Source organism: Rattus norvegicus, chromosome 2, assembly GCF_021556685.1.
Source record: "Rattus norvegicus strain SHRSP/BbbUtx chromosome 2, alternate assembly SHRSP_T2T, whole genome shotgun sequence".
Lineage (NCBI taxonomy): Eukaryota > Metazoa > Chordata > Mammalia > Rodentia > Muridae > Rattus > Rattus norvegicus.
In genome coordinates this window covers 118,177,841-118,195,682 of record NC_141535.1, presented here as the reverse complement: position 1 = coordinate 118,195,682, position 17,842 = coordinate 118,177,841, and the positions used below count along the sequence as shown (strand labels likewise).

The window sequence follows — 17,842 nt, the reverse complement described above, 5'->3', positions numbered from 1 at the left end:
CTCTGGTTTGCATCTTCAGCAACTCACCCTTCCCTCAAAATTGATGGAATGCAGTGTACTGGGGCAAGGACGCTAGCTCACATAATACCAGGGTTATCAAAGAAACCCAATTTCACCTGTGTAGATGGCTAAAACTCAAAAACAGAAACAAAATGGCCCTAGTAGAGCACATAATTATTGTAAACAATGAACTCTTCAAACGTGAAGAGTTTGAAGTCTTCAAACGTGAAGTCTTTGGGGGGGGGGGGTAAAGACTCTACCACCCCTTACAAAAGTGTTAAGGGCAAAGAACATGTTACTCTCAAGTTAACAAAAACAGGGCAAAACTTAATTAAAATATTTAATTACCCAAAAACATTACCATAACAAACAAGAACGTTCAACCTGCAGACACCTTGTTTATACTAGGTATACAACATTGACAGAGAAAATGCAGCAGAATGATACATGACAAAGTGAGCTGTGCCCATACCTTTAAGTAAGCAATGTGATACTCTAGAAGAACTTGCACATTTCCAATACTTTCTTTAGTGCCAACAAATACAAATGGAACCATTCCCTGTAAGAAAACATAAGTTCCTCAATTTTTTTAGAGATTTTTCAATGTCTTACTTGTACTAAAATTTACATTTCAGTTTGCTAAAAAAAAAAAAAAAAAAGTATCAGTTTGTGCTAGTTTTCTGGATTTTAATCAATGTAATGTCCCAAGAATACAAACCACTTTTTAAGCAAAATACTCAAAATACTCTTTCAGACTAGAAAAATTATCATAGTAGGCACAGCTAGAAAATAATGAAATAATGAAAAGAAAGAAAACAAAGCCAAAACCAAACATATATTAGGCAAGTTATCGCAGTAAGTGCTCAGAGAGGACCTTGAGAAGGGTTACGGTGGCACATGCCTGTAATTACAGCACTTGAAAGTTGAAGGAAGGGAATTATTAGTTCAATATAAAACAATAGTTATCTAAAGGGGGAAAAAAAAAGAGCAAAAAGACTTAAAGGTTATACATTTCTGACCATCGAAAGACATTCTCAGGACTGGTGATACGGCTTAGTGGGAAAGGGCACTTGCTGCCAAGTCCAATGACCTAGGTGAATTTGATCCCTGAAAGCCGGAATTCAGAGAACAGAAACAGCTTCTGCAGTTGTCCTCACCTCCATACACAATGGCAAACACACATGTGCCTACATGCCATGTATGTACACAAAAACATATACACACATACACAAATGGGAAAAAGTAAAGATATGCTGACTACAGAGAATCATCATCATCCTCCTCCTCATTTCAATCCTTTTATTTCATTTATATGAGTACACTGTAGTTATGTTCATCACACCAGAAGAGGGCATCAGAGCCCATTACAGAGAGTTACAAGTCACCATGTGGTTGCTGGGAATTAAACTCAGGACCTCTTAAAGAGAGTCAGTGTCCCTAACCACTGAGCCATCTCTCCAGACCTCCCCAGAGCACTATTATTTATACAATATTAATAATGAAATCACTGAAGAGCAGATACCCAGGCACAAAAATAAACACAGAACAATAATCTGCTAAATAAACTGTTGCTTATTTGGTTAAATTTCAGAACAAGGCGCCTTTAAAATGTAGAGCCAAAAGGGGATAGAGAGATAGCCCAACTGTTAAGAGTACTTGTTGCTCTTGCAGTGGCCTCAAGTTCAGATCCCAGGGCCCAAATGGTGGTTTAAAACCATATTTAACTCAAAGTTTCAAGGGACCTGATCTCCAAGGACACAAGGCACACATACAGACATGCACACAAAATAATTTTAAAAAAGCAAAACCAAGATTTTTTGCCTTATGAACATTTCAGCTTTCTACTATCTGAGAAAAAAAATCAACTTAAACTCCCTGCCAGTTTCCATTTCTCCTCTCAGAAAATATCTCCGAAGTTTTTTAAATAGGCTAGCTCAATACCTTTTGGTTATAAATATGAATATGTTTTCAAAGTAATTTCTAACAGGTGCCTTATTTAGATATAGCAGGTTAAATATAGACAAACACCAGGACACTTACTAAGGATTCAGCACAGCTCCACTAACTGAAACTTCAACTACGAAGATATAAAACAAGAATAAAGTTCTGACAGTGTACTAAGAAAATAGCAAACAGATAGGGAACACAGAACGTGCTGGTATGTCTGTATCTACTTTTATACTGAACCATGTCACTTGCCTTGACCCCACAAAAAAATTCGTATGAAAAAACTCTACACATTAGGGTAGCATATGAGGTAAGCACTCCCACTCAGTAGTAACAATGAAACCAAGCAGCTTGTGTTGACAGAAAGGAGCAGTCTTACCCCTACCTGTCTTACATAGCCAATCTCCTTACTCATCAAATATTCAACTGCAGCCCTATGTAATGTTTTTATGCTTCTTAACCCTGACCCAGCAACAGCAATAATAGCCCAAGCTACAGAGAAGGCATTACAATAAGTTTTTTGGTTCTTTTTTTTTTTTTAAATCAAGGAGAACCAACCAAGAATAATATAATCTTGCACTGAAATGGGAATACTGAAAAGCTAGTGAGGACAAGTCAAGAAGACTAGTTTTGAATGCCAATTTAAAAAGTTGTATGTGAGCTATTGTAACTATGTGAGTTGTATAGAACTATCATAGCCTTCAGATCAGATTTTAAATTGCTGGATACTGAGTATATGAGAAATATGAAGATTGTAAGGTTTGGGCACCATTAGTTTTTAATCCTTATCAGAAAGAAATCCTAAAAACCACACAGAGCAAGTACAAGTTACATGATATAACACATTAACAGTGTGATAAAGGGAAATGAATGTACAATCACCTACTAAGTTCCTTCTTAAGTGTACCTCAACCTAGTTTTCTAATACAAAGAAGTACAGAAGTGCTATCTACCATAGGCATCTCAGGACTCCCAATACTTGGTGTCAAGACACTGATCTGAGTTAAATGTCTACAACTTTTCTGTTTTAAAACATTGACAAGAGTTATTTAGCAAGTTCTCCTAACAGTTCTATACTATGCAAAACTGAAGGAAGTTGTATAGTGTCCAATTCTGGTTGACAATTTATGGACAACTCTTGGCTTATTTTAAAGTCCCAAGTCAGCTCTATCAAGCTGACCACTAAGCCCACAGATTTAGACATCTTAATGTTTAAGTGGTTAACAACAACATGAAAAGGGACAGAGAAAGCAGTTTCAGAAAGGACAGAACAGAATAGCAGCATGAAATAATGCATGTCAATCAAGGAATGTTCAATACTTTTAGATGTTACAAAAAAACCAAGAAGAATCAAGAATTGATCAAGAATTCTGGACATCAAATTTTACAGCTTTATACTCAAAGAATAAAAATGATCTAAGATGAAGCTTGATAGCTCAGTGGTTACGAGCATTTTTTTCCTTGCAAAGGACCTGGGTTTGGTTCCCAGCAAAGTCAAACAGCTAACAGCCATTAATAACTCCAATATCATGGGATCCAGTGCCTACAACTTCCACGAGTACAGGACATGCACATGGTACACATATATGCATGCAAGCAGAATACTCATACACAGAAAAAAAGGAGGGCGGACCCAAAAAGAAAAAAAAATTTTAACCAAAACTTTTATAAGAGCTGGCTTAAGTACTGACAGACCAACTAAGAAGCCATACAATTCACAAAACTGAAATATGATTTGTTTTTAGTATGTAAAATAGTCCAAAGAAATAGAATTTTCAAAAACAAGAATATCCACAGTATTGGAAACTGTAATGCTTAAATAAAATAAGTAAATAAATTGCATTAAATACTCACATCTTCTCTAGGTAGTTTATTTTCATTGTCTCCTTCAATTCTTACTCGAACCACACCAGATTTATCCACTATTTCTTGAATAACTTTGCCATTTTTTCCAATAACTTTTCCTTTAGTAAAAGAAAACAAATAAATTAAAGCTGGTTTCTTATCCATCTTATATACCAACCTAGATTATTTATTACTTTCCTATCAAATGGTAACTCTTGTCTGAAATTTTAACTGGAATATATGCCTAAAGGCTACTACTGACTTCGTTAGATCAATGCAATTCACAAGCAGGAGAATTCCCATACCTAAACATTTTTAAACATTAGAGCCATGTCTAATACTTTAAAATATAAACTCCAATCCATTTCCATCCCCTGCCCATGAAACATAAGAGAAAGCAATTTTAATTGCTATTGGCCACATCACTTCATTCATCTCATTCATATGTATACACATATCCATACATGTATATTCTTATAAGCAAAAATAATACAAGTTTTTAAGTACTTCATACATTTACATAAGTTCAAATAGCATGTACAGCCTTACTGTCTTGCTAAGAATGACATACTGTAAAATGATACAAAATTCATACCTTCATACTTGACCTGTTAAGTCGCTCAAACAGCAGATATTAAATATACAATACTTAAAAGAAAAACTCCAAAGGTAACATGGAGGTGCTCTTTCCCTATTATAAAGATTAACCCAAAGAATCAATGTTTAACTCAAGTATCTGGTACACTCTTGGGATAAAAGTAACAGCAATATCCTTACTAAGTTGTATATTGCCAAATCCACATCACAGTTTTGTTTTGTTTTTTAATTAAGTCATTTTCAGAAAAGCTACAATTTCAGTTGAAAGGAAATAGTCTGTCATGTGCTTGAAAGAACAGTTTCCATTACATATAGTGACAACAGTAAACCGAGAGGTAGAGCATAAACACACTCTTTCTAATGGTATTTTTCAATCTCTTATTTCTCATCTCACACCCCTTTCCCCATCAATAAGCCTCAATTTAAAGAGCAGCAACTGGATAGGTTAAAACAGACATCAGAGTTCACATGACTGGGTCTTCTCAGAAAAGCCCTAGGAGCAGCACATCAAAAGCAACCTTCACAGATTACACAAGGAAACTTAAGCAGTAGCTTCATCCTCCTACCTGCTAAAAATAAACAAATGTCTTTTCAGAACACAAATGAGGTTGATGGGACATAAGCCCTTCCCCCAGAATCTTGCTCACTTGCTTCTTGGAACTACACCAGTGGTGAGTTAAGCATTCATCACCCTTTCTGGGTCCTTGGCGGGGACCTACCTTCAAGTCTTACTTAGTCCCACCAGAGACCTTCAATATTTTAAATGATCATTTCCACAGTTTAAATTCCAGAGCATATTGACAAACTGAAGCAGACCTGTAGTATAAATTGAGCATTGAGTATAATGTTGAAGGGACAAAATAAAGTAGTGATTAAAGGCAGCTTCTTCTAAGAAGTGAATGGTTTTGATCCATTTTCATTCAAATCAATGTCCAAGAAATACTGTTTTGATTTTGGACAGGTGGGAATGATCAAATACTAGAATGCCTCAAACATAGAAAGCGACCCATCCTCTCTGGAACTTACCCACCAAGTGGTCCTCATTCCCTCTTACTCCTCAGTTCTCCTTTTCTTTCATTTGGATTAAGAACATATATTTTTCAAAACACTGCTTAACCCATGAAATGTTTTGGAGGAAAATAATGGTATTACTATATATGACAAGCAACAGAAGCACCAAGAGTTTCAGCACTGTGAAGTTGTTCCTGCTAATGCATGCTTTCTAAACAGCACATATGCAATTCAAATCACAAAGGCCAAACAAGACAGGAGAGTAGACGAAAGATACATAGCATGGATTCCCCTCTTTGCATTGATAACTAGATAAAGAGCCAGAACTACAAATATATCCTTTCCTTATTTCTGAACTATCAGGGGGTTTTATTCATTATTAATCCAAACTCCTGAACAACCAAAGTTTGTCTTTGTAGAATTAAGCTGGACAAAACTTGATTTCCTTTTCACAAAAATCTATCAAACCTTTTTTTTTTGTAAACAAATGCAGAAGCCTCAATTAAGTAATGTTCTATAGAATAGCTACCAAAACTTTAGCACTTCATCCATGTGAATAATTGACTTAAAGAGCAAACAAACATTTTCAAAAGCAGCTCTTGTGGCTGGAGTAGGTTCAGTGGCCGAAGACCTACCTAGTGTGGGCAAGGCCCTGGGTGCAAACCCTAGTATTAGAAGAGGAGAAAAAGAAAGAAAAAGCAGGATAGTAAAATTATGTATGACAGGGCAGCAAGTAGTCGCAGTTTGTAAAAAACACTTGCCACCCAAGCCTGGCAACCTGAATTTAATCCCAATACTCATACAGATGTATGAGGTAGTTCTCCCACCTTTCCCAGACAGAGATCCATTCCGTGGGTGTGCTCAAACAAATAATACACCCAATTTTTAAAAATTCAAAAGCAGTTTTTTCCAACAATAATCTTAACCCATCTCATAAAGCATTATACAGTGAACAATGGCACACCAAAAACTAGTAGAGTTTGTATTAACTGGCAATATATCATAGCTCCTTAAATGAACCAAAAAGCCTTCTACATCCTTCTATGTAACTGTTAACGGAATTACAAGAAACCAAGTTTTTCTGCTGTTAACCATTTTTCCTCTGTGTGAACTCACCCAAGTGGAAGCCAGAGGTAACTCTGGGTATTTCTCTTTATCTGTCCTTGCCTTTTTTATTGTTTATTTATTGAGTTGAGACAAGCTCTCTCTCTCTCTTAACCTAGAATCCACTGAGTCCCAGCCTGACTACCTGGACAGCCATTATTAAAATAGCAGGATCTGCCTATTAAAATAGCAGGATCTGCCTATTAAAATACCAGGCTTGCAGCTGTACTCTGCTACAACAGGCTTTGTATACAACAAGTCCAGAGGACAGAGCTCAGGTTGGGAAACAAGCTCTTTACCACTGAGCCACATACCTACAACCCTACACCGCCCCTTAAGTGTTGAAACAAGAATCTTTAAGAAGAGAAGTGTTTTCCAATTTTATTTTACAGGATATGAGAAACACTACATGGATAGACAGTGAATTACCTTCTAAATGGAACCCAATGGGCTCAAAGAAATTCCCTAGGGTCAAAAAACCAAGGAAACAAAACCGAATGACTTACTAGCAAATTCCACCTTACTGTTAACATTTAATTTTACATTTACTATCATGGAGAATTACTAAGTACTTAACATATATCCAAAGCCTTCCTATGTCCATCAATTAGCACCAAAAAAAAAAGACAAAGAGGCATGGCACCATACAATAGTACAGCACTTGCTACCACACATGAGGCTCTGGGTATGATATGATCCTCAGCTTCTCAAAGACACAAAAACAAAGACAGAGGGCACATCAACAGCAGCTTCATTAATTAACATACCTAAAAGTCAGTTTAACCACCACAAACTCGAAACTGTCAACTTATACCTTCTGAATACCGTTATTATCACTGATGGAGGTAAATAAACAGTGTGAGCTTCTCTCCTACCATCCTTTCTCCTCCCTAAGACTCTTTACCTTATTCTATGCTTTTACCACAACCCATTATTTACTCACGGCCTACTATGTAGAAAGAAGTTTATTACTCTATTATTGGCCCAGATTTACTTTTATTTCCACTCTAAACAAAAGAAAAAATTATCATAGACACTATAAGTCCTTCACCATCACAATTTTGGTGGGCTTATAAATAAAAAACAGACATTAAAGAGACAATAGTAAAGTGCTCAAAGGATGACAAGACATAAGAAAACCTCTAACAACAAATCATTACATGAATTATGGGTCTTATTAATGGCACAGAACAAATACATCTCACTTTCTAGGTGCAAAGACATAGAAGTTACAGTCATGCAAAATGCTTTCCCAAAAAACAACAGTTGGCTTTCTAAACAATTCATATCACATTAAGGTAAACAAATTATAAAGCTAGGATCCAATTAAATAAATTAACTTACATTTATAACATTTACATTTAACTTTTATACAAGTACCTACCAACAAGATTCCTGGGAACTTGAATAAAATCTTCCACAAATTCCAAGAAACCTCTTGCTTTCTTTACAGCCTCAGCACTCTGGACAGAGGAAAGACAAACACAAACTGTTAACATTTTAGAATAGCCCCAAACCCATAATATATGAAAAGAAAGGAAATTCTCAATTGTAATGCTACGACACAAGGTTCTCCTCATCTACTGAAAGTTCAGGTGAGAAGCGCTTGCCTGTTCTGTGCAAAAGCCCTGGGCTTTCTATTCCCAGCACCACAAAACACAAAAGATTAAAAAGTGTTAAGCTGAACATGGCAGCACAGCAGCACAGTCCTGCACCCTGAGCTCAGGAGGGGAAAAATATCACCTTTTCCTCATGTGAGGCTAGCCTGTTCTACATAGAGCAAGATCCTGTGCATAAAACAAAGTTGCTTTGCTTATAAAGATTATTTCAATTTTTATATTGTGGATGGCTGTTTTCATTTCTTGTTCCTGAAACAGTTTAAAGATAAAGCTTCATAACTATAAGCTAAACACCATCATCACTTTACAACAGAAAGTTTCCTAAATTTCCAAGCTTACTCTATAGACACAGGACTGAAAGCAGTATAGTTCAAAGCCTGTCCTTCTCATGAAGTTACACTGGCTATTTCTCACGATTTCAGAAATAAACATCATGTTAAGTGAATTCGTATCTTGAAACTGAAAAATGAAATTACAGAAAAATAAATGATGGAACAGACTGCTAATATGCCAAATTAAGTGACCCAAGGCAAGAAGCAGACAATTTACCTCTCCGTAGATTCTAAACGTTCCAGTATCTTCATCTAACTCAATGGCAGTAACTCCAGGGACCTTCCTAGCTTGCTGTATGTTACTACCATGCGTTCCTATTGCCAGGCCCATTAGATCTTCTCTCACAACAAATTCTTCATGAAAAGCTGCTGCAAGCTGTTTTGTGCACTAGTGAAAAGAGAGAAGTTAGGATTTTTCTTTTGTAAAACTTTAAAAAACAAACTGATCCTCACCATCATTCAAAATAATCAAGACGTGGAGGGAAAATCCTTGTCAACCAACTAATAAACGAGTGAACAAAATGTGGGCTACTCACACATTGCAACACGAAACTTAGAAGGAAGTGGCAAAGGCGACGTGACATTACTGTCCTAAGAGAAGTCAGTCAGAAAATACTGACCTAAATTACAGATGGAACCAGATATCAGTTTATTTAAAAAAAAAAAAAAAAAAGCAAAACCCAATATGTTGATAGCTTGCCTAGTATAAGCAAGGTACTGGGATGTATCTCAGTATTTGAGAAAATTTTTTTAATTAAAGCATGAAAATTGTTATTGGGCCTGGTGACAGGATAATCATGCATTACGTGCCAGTCTCAAAGAAAACAAACAATAGTTTAAAGTAGCTGTGGGGTCTGAGGGGAGGAGGAAATAGGAAGCTGCTGTTCAAGAGTTTCAGTCTTTAACATGGCAAGTTCTAGAGTCTGACCAAGAATGCTAAATATGTTAGCATAATGAGCTATATATAAAGAGAGTCGATTTTGAGTATATTATATTTATGTTTAAATTCAAGACAAAAAGACTAAGTTTAAAAGGTCAGCAAAGAATCTCTTACAGAATAAAGGATATTCATAAAATTGAAGAAAAATAATTCCAGTCTACATAATTCTAGCCACTGGAAACTAATTTTAAAATTATTTCCATGAATTAGATACCAGCAGTTCACCATCTCAGATGACTGCTTCAAAACACATATACTGATTAGAACACGTAAGTAAGGGCGGTCACAAACCTGAGTTATAAAAACACCTCAATTTCTCCAAGGTCAAGTGTGTGTGCACACTTACTGAGCCAGCCGGGTACAGTATCATCACAGGGTGGCAGCAGACAGCAGGAGGAAGTAGAGCCCAAGAAGAGACAAGGCAGCAGTGCTGGCCTATGTAAAGTATGCTCTAAGGTTTCCATCTTCAATCCGCTTCCCACTTACATAACAATTGCTACCATAAACTAAGGTCACATTTTACAGGTGACAGAGTAGTAAAAATCAGATTAAAGCCAGAAGAAAAGCAGTTCTTCTGGGTATGCCTAGTTACTCATTTCTAAAGCTCTTTGGCACCTATCTTCTAAACCCCCAAAAGAAAGCTAAGCAGCACTTAGCACAACAAAATGCTATGTTTGATAAAAGTAAAACAGAAAATTAGTTTTCTTAAGGACTCTTAGGTATTAGCCATAATACCTGAGTCCTAGGTGGCTTTCTGTTACAAGTCATGTAGTTTGAGACACAGGAAAGCATATGAGACACAAAAGCAAACCAACTTACTTCTAAATGCTTAGTGGCCTCTTCATTTCTGGACATAAGCATCAACTTCGTCCGAATACTTCGCAAATGCATATCACTTAAGATATTTACTCTCTTCACAGTTGCTTCACTGGCCGACTATAAACGAACACGTTAATCACTCAAAAACTTAATTATTTTTCCAATTATTCATTTCCAAAATGAAAATAATTTAAATGAAGCCATTCTTAATTCCAACCTGTGGCTTACTTTTCATCCTAAATTCTCTCTCATAAGTAATCTTACTTTCCTTTTCAGTCCCCTAAACTTACATCTATCTGCTGTACAGAATGTGTGTGTGTTAGCAGGGAAAAATAAAAAGACTGTACACATTAAGAATCTCAAGATGTTATGAAGCATTAAGTGTCCTATGAGCCAGGCATGGTAGCCCCCACCTTTACTTTCAAAACATGAAAGGCTGACACCAGAGGACTGTGACTTGGGGTTGCGGGTGTGCTTCGGGGGTAGTTATCAAAAAGTCAGCCATAACTTAAAAACAAACGAGAACTATTACTAAAAGTAAATCCATTATACTCAAAGCTTGAGAAATACCTAATAATAAGGCTTGTCACTAACTAACTTAAAATATGGTCTTATCTTACCAGTATCATTAGCTGGGTAGTTTCAGGATGATAGAAAATTCTGCACGCTCCTACTGCTTTCTTGAAATCTTTATGGGCATTTTCATTAGCACACCTAAAGAGAAATTAATTTGGATGCAAGACTTCAGTAATGGATTAACTTTAGGAAGAGCATAATGCAACCTCAGGTTGAAATTCCCACTAGAATTTCAAAGATTTTTTTTTTTTAACGCTTACTTTATTATTTCTAATTAGTGTCTTTTGTGGTAGTTATACACAGGTGAATGCAAGTGCCAACCAGAGGTAAAAGAAGCTCTGGAGGCTGAGTTACCCAATTTTAGTGTTGGGAATTGAACACTAGTCCTATAGATTAGTTTGCACTCTCATCTGCTGAGCTGTCTCTCAGCCCCTTATTTACTTATATATGGTTTTGGTTGGTTGAAGAATGATATTTTGTAGACTGAAAGATCTCAGCTTATAAACAATTCAATAAAATTACTTACGCTTCTCTCAAATCCTCAGGAACATCCACTGTGCACTTAAAGAAGGTATTTTTTTTGACAGTTTTATTTTGATTGACAGGCCGAAGTCGTTCAAATGTGACTATTTCATTGTAAGTGGCATCACAAGCAGCATATTCAATGACATAAAACTAAAAGACAAAATTCTTTTAAAAGCTTGTGTGAACGAAAATACTGACCTTTTAATGATATTCTAGAACCCCCTCTATGTCCAAACACTAAGCATACCTTTATCAACATCATTATATGCCAGATTATAAATGTTTACAAGCATGAACCTTGATAGTCAAATATCCTTGAGGAATACCTCTACAAAGAATCCTTGGTGTTTGGCAATAAATAGACAAAATTGAAATTAACAGTACAGTGAATGTGTAACAACTGATTAACTATATTGAAGATGACAGTCACAGCAACCCAGAGTTTAGGTGTTTCCTTGGAAAATAGTCACTTACCTCGCCTTTCATCATCCGAACTTTAGCCAGCCACCATCCACATGGTTCTTGGTCATTTGCTCTTGAATATACCTGAGGAGCAAAAGCATTCCTTTATCAATCCATCCCACAAGATTTTGACATTAAAGATGTAAAGGTAAAATTTAATTGAACTCAACCAAAATGTTATTACTGAAATGAGCAAGAGAAACCGCACTTCAAAAGAAAAGTGTAGACAGAGGTTATTACTTAAAATGAAGGCTGAAAGCTTGAGTAACAACTTCTTGGGAGATCTACCTTAACAAATAAGTGACTGTAGTTTTAAAAAAATTTTAAAAAAATGCTTCTTACAAGGAAACTGTATTAATGTATGTATAATATGTGCCAACACTGTTCATCAAAGTTAGGAACTGTTCTGAAGAACTACAAATTACTTAAAATTTTAAATATTAAATTTTAAATTAAAATTTTAAAAATAAGGAGTTCAGGACCACCAACTGTTAAAAAGATAAAGTACAATGTATTACAAGTGTTTATCTGAAAAGTAAACACACTCAGTTCATCTAGTAAACATATCTTACAAAAACAACAAAAAAGGAATTTTACATTATATTATTTTGTTGTTGTTTGCTTTGTTTTCTGACAGGGTCCCAAATAGCTCAGGTTGGCCTTGAACTATTTATATCAGGAACGGCATTGACCTGAATTCCTGATCCTCCTGACTGTACTTCCGCAGGCCATTTTTAAAATTTCAACTATTGGGATTAAAACAGAAAACATCACAATTCTGACAGTTCTGTTTCTGTGTGTGAATCTGTGTAATCCTTATCTGGAAAGCTGGCTTGACTAATCCTGGCAGGCACAGTCAGTCAGCTGACTATTAATTACTCAGTCTCTTGCTGGGTAGAACTTATGTACTGAGGAGCACACTCAAGTGCTAGTAAGACACAGAAAGTCTGATTGCTGGGTTCTTATCACTAAACTTCCATTTAGCTGTTCATGATTCCTTACAATTAACCAGTAAATCAGCAAGCCTTCCAATCTATCCTAGAAGTATATTAAAGAATGTCAGCTACTCTATAAAATTCCAAGATTTAAAAGAACATTTATAAGGAAAAAAATGCATTTTATAAGACTACCAAATACAGGACTGAGCACATCATTCTGGGGTAGAATATTTGTATGATGTGTTCTTTTGTTTTCATAATCACTCACACACACACACACACACACACACACACACACACACACACACACACACACACAGCTTTTCTAATTCTGAGTGTGTCTGTGGTATGTATGCCAAGTGTTAACTGTTATTCTCTGAGACAGGATCTCTCTCTGAACTTAGAACTTCCACTTCTTTCAGGGAGGTGGGTGACAAATGAGTACCCATCTCCTCTCCCACCAACCAGTGACGAGCTGGGATAGGGCCACACCAGAGTGACAAGCTGGGATAGGACCACACCAGAGACCATGCCAGGGTTATTACCTGAGTGCTGAGACCCAAGCTGAAGTCTTCCCTTGTGCAACCAGCACTCTTATAACTAAGCCACTCTCCCTAGTAAGTGGCCCTCTTAAAAAGATTTGGCATGAGCACATTACTGCTTTTTATTCTGATCTCAATTTTGGATACATCCATACCAAAGAATTGTATGTTTGATTAAAAATAAAGTAAAAAAAAAAAAAAAAAAAGTAAATCTGTATGAGCAAACCTGACAGTATTTGTGATGCCCTCATTATTACTGACAATTACTATATCCAAAAATGTCAGATATGGGGGTTGGGGATTTAGCTCAGCGGTAGAGCACTTGCCTAGCAAGCGCAAGGCCCTGGGTTCGGTCCCCAGCTCCGAAAAAAAGAAAAAAAAAGAAAAAAGAAAAAAAAAATGTCAGATATGTAATATAGTCAAAGTTGTTACAACCTAAAATTCTTTATAAATGCAAAGGAAAAATATAAATCACACTCAATTCTAGCTAAATATTGTAACATGCTAATATTAAATATTTAAAATACATTTAACTTAAACTTTTTCCTTAAATTTCAAGTTAACGAAGTATGATCACATCTTAATTTCTGATGTTTTACAAAACTGTAGAGAGCAAATTTTTACTGGGACTGAATCATTGAAATGGAAAAATGAAGTCAATCTAGGAACAATGATTTTCAAATTTCTGACATCTTTTTGTCACAACTAGGAAAACCAAGTCACAGATGGTTCAAAGTCAGGCTAAGCGTTCCTAGATAGAGACTAGAAAAACCAGAGTATTAAATAAAACATCCTCAGCACCTCACCAATGAGTTGTGGGGTTGGCTGTTGATTTAGAGTGCTGCCCCAACCCTTAAACCAGAGATTTACAGCAAAATAGTATAGAAACCACGGCATGGTAATATGAAGCCTATGATCCCAACACTAAGGAAACTAAGGCAGGAAGATCTCAAATTCTAGGCCATCTAAAAGAACAACAACAAAAAAAATGACTTAAAACAGAACAAACAAACAAAAGCAACCAAGCACGGTGTCACACATCTTTGGACCCAGCACTCAGAAGGCATAGGCAGGCAGATTTCTATAAATTTGAGGCCAGTCTAGTCTGCAAAGTTGAGTACAGGACAGCCAAGTCTATTACACACAGAAAAACTCAGTCCCAAAAAAACAAAATCTTAAAAAGTTGTCCTCTACACACTTCTATTGAGAACATTTTGACCTAAGTTATTCCTTTCTTGACTCTGATGTGGAAATCCAAGAGGAAAACACAATGATAACAGAATTAGCTCTTAAAAGCCAAACTAAACTTCTGTCCTCATACAAACTATTAGAAGATGGTGCAGTTCTGGAAAGTCACGTCCGATGAGGTATAAAGACAAAATGACATGGCCATCTGTAGCATCGCTGCCATTGTTGAGTATCTCCTAACCACCTCTGTGGACAGTTCCTGACTACACAGAAGTCACTTGGCACGATTTTCTGACATCTCACCACATCTCTCAAGAACTCTATCATAGTATACTATATTAGTTATTTTCCTATTGCCATGACAAAGCACCACAGCCAAGGCAAATTATAAAGAAAGCATTTGATTGGGGGGCGGGGGGTTCCAGAGGGTTGTTTGAGTCCATGACCATCAAGACAGGGAGCACTGCACTGGAGTAACTGCTGAGAGCTTTCATGTTGAAACAACAGTAAGGTAGAGTTAAAAAACTAAGTGAGAATGTCATGGGCTTTTGAAACCCCAAAAGCCTAACACCAGTGACACAGTTCCTTCAACAAGGTAATACCTACTAATGTACCTCAAATAGTTCAATCAAGGGTTGGGGATTTAGCTCAGTGGTAGAGCGCTTGCCTAGGAAGCAGAAGGCCCTGGGTTCGGTCCCCAGCTCCGAAAAAAAGAACCAAAAAAAAAAAAAAAAAAAAAAATAGTTCAATCAACTTCAGAACAAGCATTCAAATATTATGGGCCTATGATGACCATTCATATTCAAACTACCATCTACATCTAGATTACATCTATTATTACAGTTATGGATCTCGTAAAGTTACTGGTGCTTATTCTGGTGGAAGTTAACTATAAAAGAGGAGTGACTGCATTTATTACTTAAGGCTCATAGGATTGACACAAAATTGTAAAATAGCAAACCCAGCTGCTGTTTTAATATCTGTGATGGTTAATACTATCAACTTGACAGGATCCAGACTCACCTAGAGAGCAATCCTCTTGCTGTGTCTACAACAGAGATTCCAGAGTAGGTTAACTGAGCTGGGCAGACTGACCCTAATGAGAACTCCTGTCTCATAGCCTGGGACCCTGGACTGAGTAAAGAGGTGGAAGTGAGCAGAGCACCAGCACTCTCCTCTTCTGACTGGATATGACAAAAACAGCAGCCTCAGGTTCCTGTTACCATGCCTTTCCTACAAATATGAACGGTGCCCTCAAATTCTTGGCCAAAATAGACCCATGTCTAAGTTGCCTGTCAGGTATTTCAATGAGAGATAATTAGCACACTATCCAGGCTCTATGAACCAGGCGAAAATGAGACTGACAAACAAACCTCTTCAGTCACACCACATCAGCCTCCAACGATAGAGTATCTGAGAATTAGAAGGATGTTACAACTTTCCTGAAAATTTAAAAATTTCTACCTGAGCCTTCCAGTTCACCCTCTTCAGATCAATGCATCTTCTCAAAGATTGTTTACAGTAGGCAGTGATCACAAGAGACCCACAACTGGCCAAAGTGCAAATATAAGACTGCAGACTGCTCAGCCCTTAAACAGAGCATGGATCTACTCTTTCCAAGGGATCATGGTGAAAGAGGGGGCAGAAAGAATGTTAAGAGGCAGAAACAGTAACTACAATGAAACGTGAAACAGTATCTTCTGGTCATAGCAAAGCAGCTGTGCTCATGAACTCACTGCAGTCATGACAGCTGCACAAAACCTGTACAAGCCCAAGCCAGACCAAATCCCAAAAAGGATTTGCTGACCAAGAAAAGTAGAGTTGACCAAGCAATCCTGCCCCTAGTTAAAGATCTATTAACGACTGCTAGCTGCTAGGCGAGGTTTTCAGAGAACAGCCACTCTTCTGTGGAAGATCATATATCTGACAGCATTTGGTCCTAAAGCATAAATTAGTTTTAAAATTTTGCTTTTGTCTTTTAATGGATGGGAAAGAGAACAGTTTGATGGGTAGGTGGGGGATAGCAAATGTGATCAAAAACTTTGCACAAAACCTTCAAAGAACTAAAAAATAAATAATAACAAATAACATTAATAAAATAGTCTATCTTAACTTACCATTGTACTATGATGATATTTTCAACTTAGGGGAGGAGTTGAAAGTACAGGACTTTATACATGGCCCTGTATCTCAAAGGAGTACTGGGGATTACACCCATGCAACAGCATACCCAGCAACATCAAGCACATCCATCAAGAATAGGTAAAACTGAAGAAGCAGACAAGTGACAAAAACAGCAGTACAATGTGCTCATCCAGCAGTGAGGGAAGAAGGTAAAAATACAATATGAACAATGTGCTGAATAGTAGAATTTTTGGGTTTTGCCATTTTTTGATTTTCTGTACTTAAGTTTTCTAGACATTCCTACAGTATTTCACAAAGCAGTTCATATATATATAACCAAAGATACTGGAAAGTGACTAACGCTATGATTCTGTGATAGGTTTCTTCAAAAATTCAAATGCAATTATCACTTAATGTTTTAAGAAACTTTTGTTCTGAAAAACTTGACCAAACCCACCAAAGCTAAAAAGAGTAGCATTGCCACATCAATCTATTTCTAACTTCAGTCTCCAGTAACACTGCATTACAGTCACCGCCGACAAACAACAGGGAAGGAGCTTGATTATCCAGGAGCTGCAGATGTGCTCCCAAGGATATTTATTTAGAACAAAAACCACCGCACAGTAAAGAGAACTTAAATACACATACCTCTACTTCATCTCCTTCACTAATTTCTTTTTTTATATCAGGTGGTGGTGGTAATCGAACTTCATTAAACGGAACCTGGCGTTCTGGTTGCCAACTGAAGGATTAGAAAAAGAATTAGTACCTTTATTTTGGTGGATCCTAAGATGGAAATGATAACTAGTGCTGTATATTTAAGTTACTTTTATCATTCAGAATGTCCCAAAGAGAAAAACAAAGAATCTTAATTTTTTAATTCATTAAACTGAGAAACAAACTTTTGTATGATTCTTGATAAGCTTTATAATTAATACTGATAGTATTATACTCCAAATTATCCTAAGAATGGCAAATACATCATACACTGCAAACAAAACAGGCTAATTTAACAATAAGTAAGGTTCATTAGCAGCTATCAAGTCAAAGAGGTGAGATCGAAAATATGACATCAAAAAAACCTCACAATTTTATAAATTACAAAGTAATAAAAACTAAGTAACTTTTGTGTACACATTCAGAAAACAAGTACACAATATCAGTTCAAGAGCTGAAGAGATGGTTGAGTGTCTAAAGAGCCTTTCTACCACTTTTCAGCACACACGCTGAAGCACCAATTCCAGAGGACACCCTCTTCTGGCCTCTAAGGAGA

The 17,842-nt window shown here is 36.6% G+C and overlaps 1 protein-coding gene across 9 annotated transcripts in view; it reads right to left on the bottom strand.

The window, feature by feature from the left end:
• The window catches only part of Fxr1 (FMR1 autosomal homolog 1), a 53,350-nt gene that overhangs the window by 13,516 nt on the left and 21,992 nt on the right, over nucleotides 1-17,842 (bottom strand). For 6 of the 9 annotated variants that reach the window (XM_087626247.1, NM_001415068.1, NM_001012179.3 and 3 more), the window contains exons 3-11: nucleotides 17,218-17,311; nucleotides 11,790-11,861; nucleotides 11,317-11,465; nucleotides 10,835-10,928; nucleotides 10,215-10,331; nucleotides 8,673-8,843; nucleotides 7,889-7,967; nucleotides 3,802-3,911; nucleotides 473-559 (exon numbers count right to left, since the gene is read on the bottom strand). In XM_087626247.1, the coding sequence (XP_087482373.1) occupies nucleotides 473-559; nucleotides 3,802-3,911; nucleotides 7,889-7,967; nucleotides 8,673-8,843; nucleotides 10,215-10,331; nucleotides 10,835-10,928; nucleotides 11,317-11,465; nucleotides 11,790-11,861; nucleotides 17,218-17,311 (973 nt within the window). Of the gene's footprint in view, nucleotides 1-472; nucleotides 560-3,801; nucleotides 3,912-7,888; nucleotides 7,968-8,672; nucleotides 8,844-8,991; nucleotides 9,076-10,214; nucleotides 10,332-10,834; nucleotides 10,929-11,316; nucleotides 11,466-11,789; nucleotides 11,862-17,217; nucleotides 17,312-17,842 lie in introns of those variants that run through there. The other 3 variants (XM_087626253.1, XM_087626254.1, XM_087626255.1) reach the window with 1 other exon arrangement.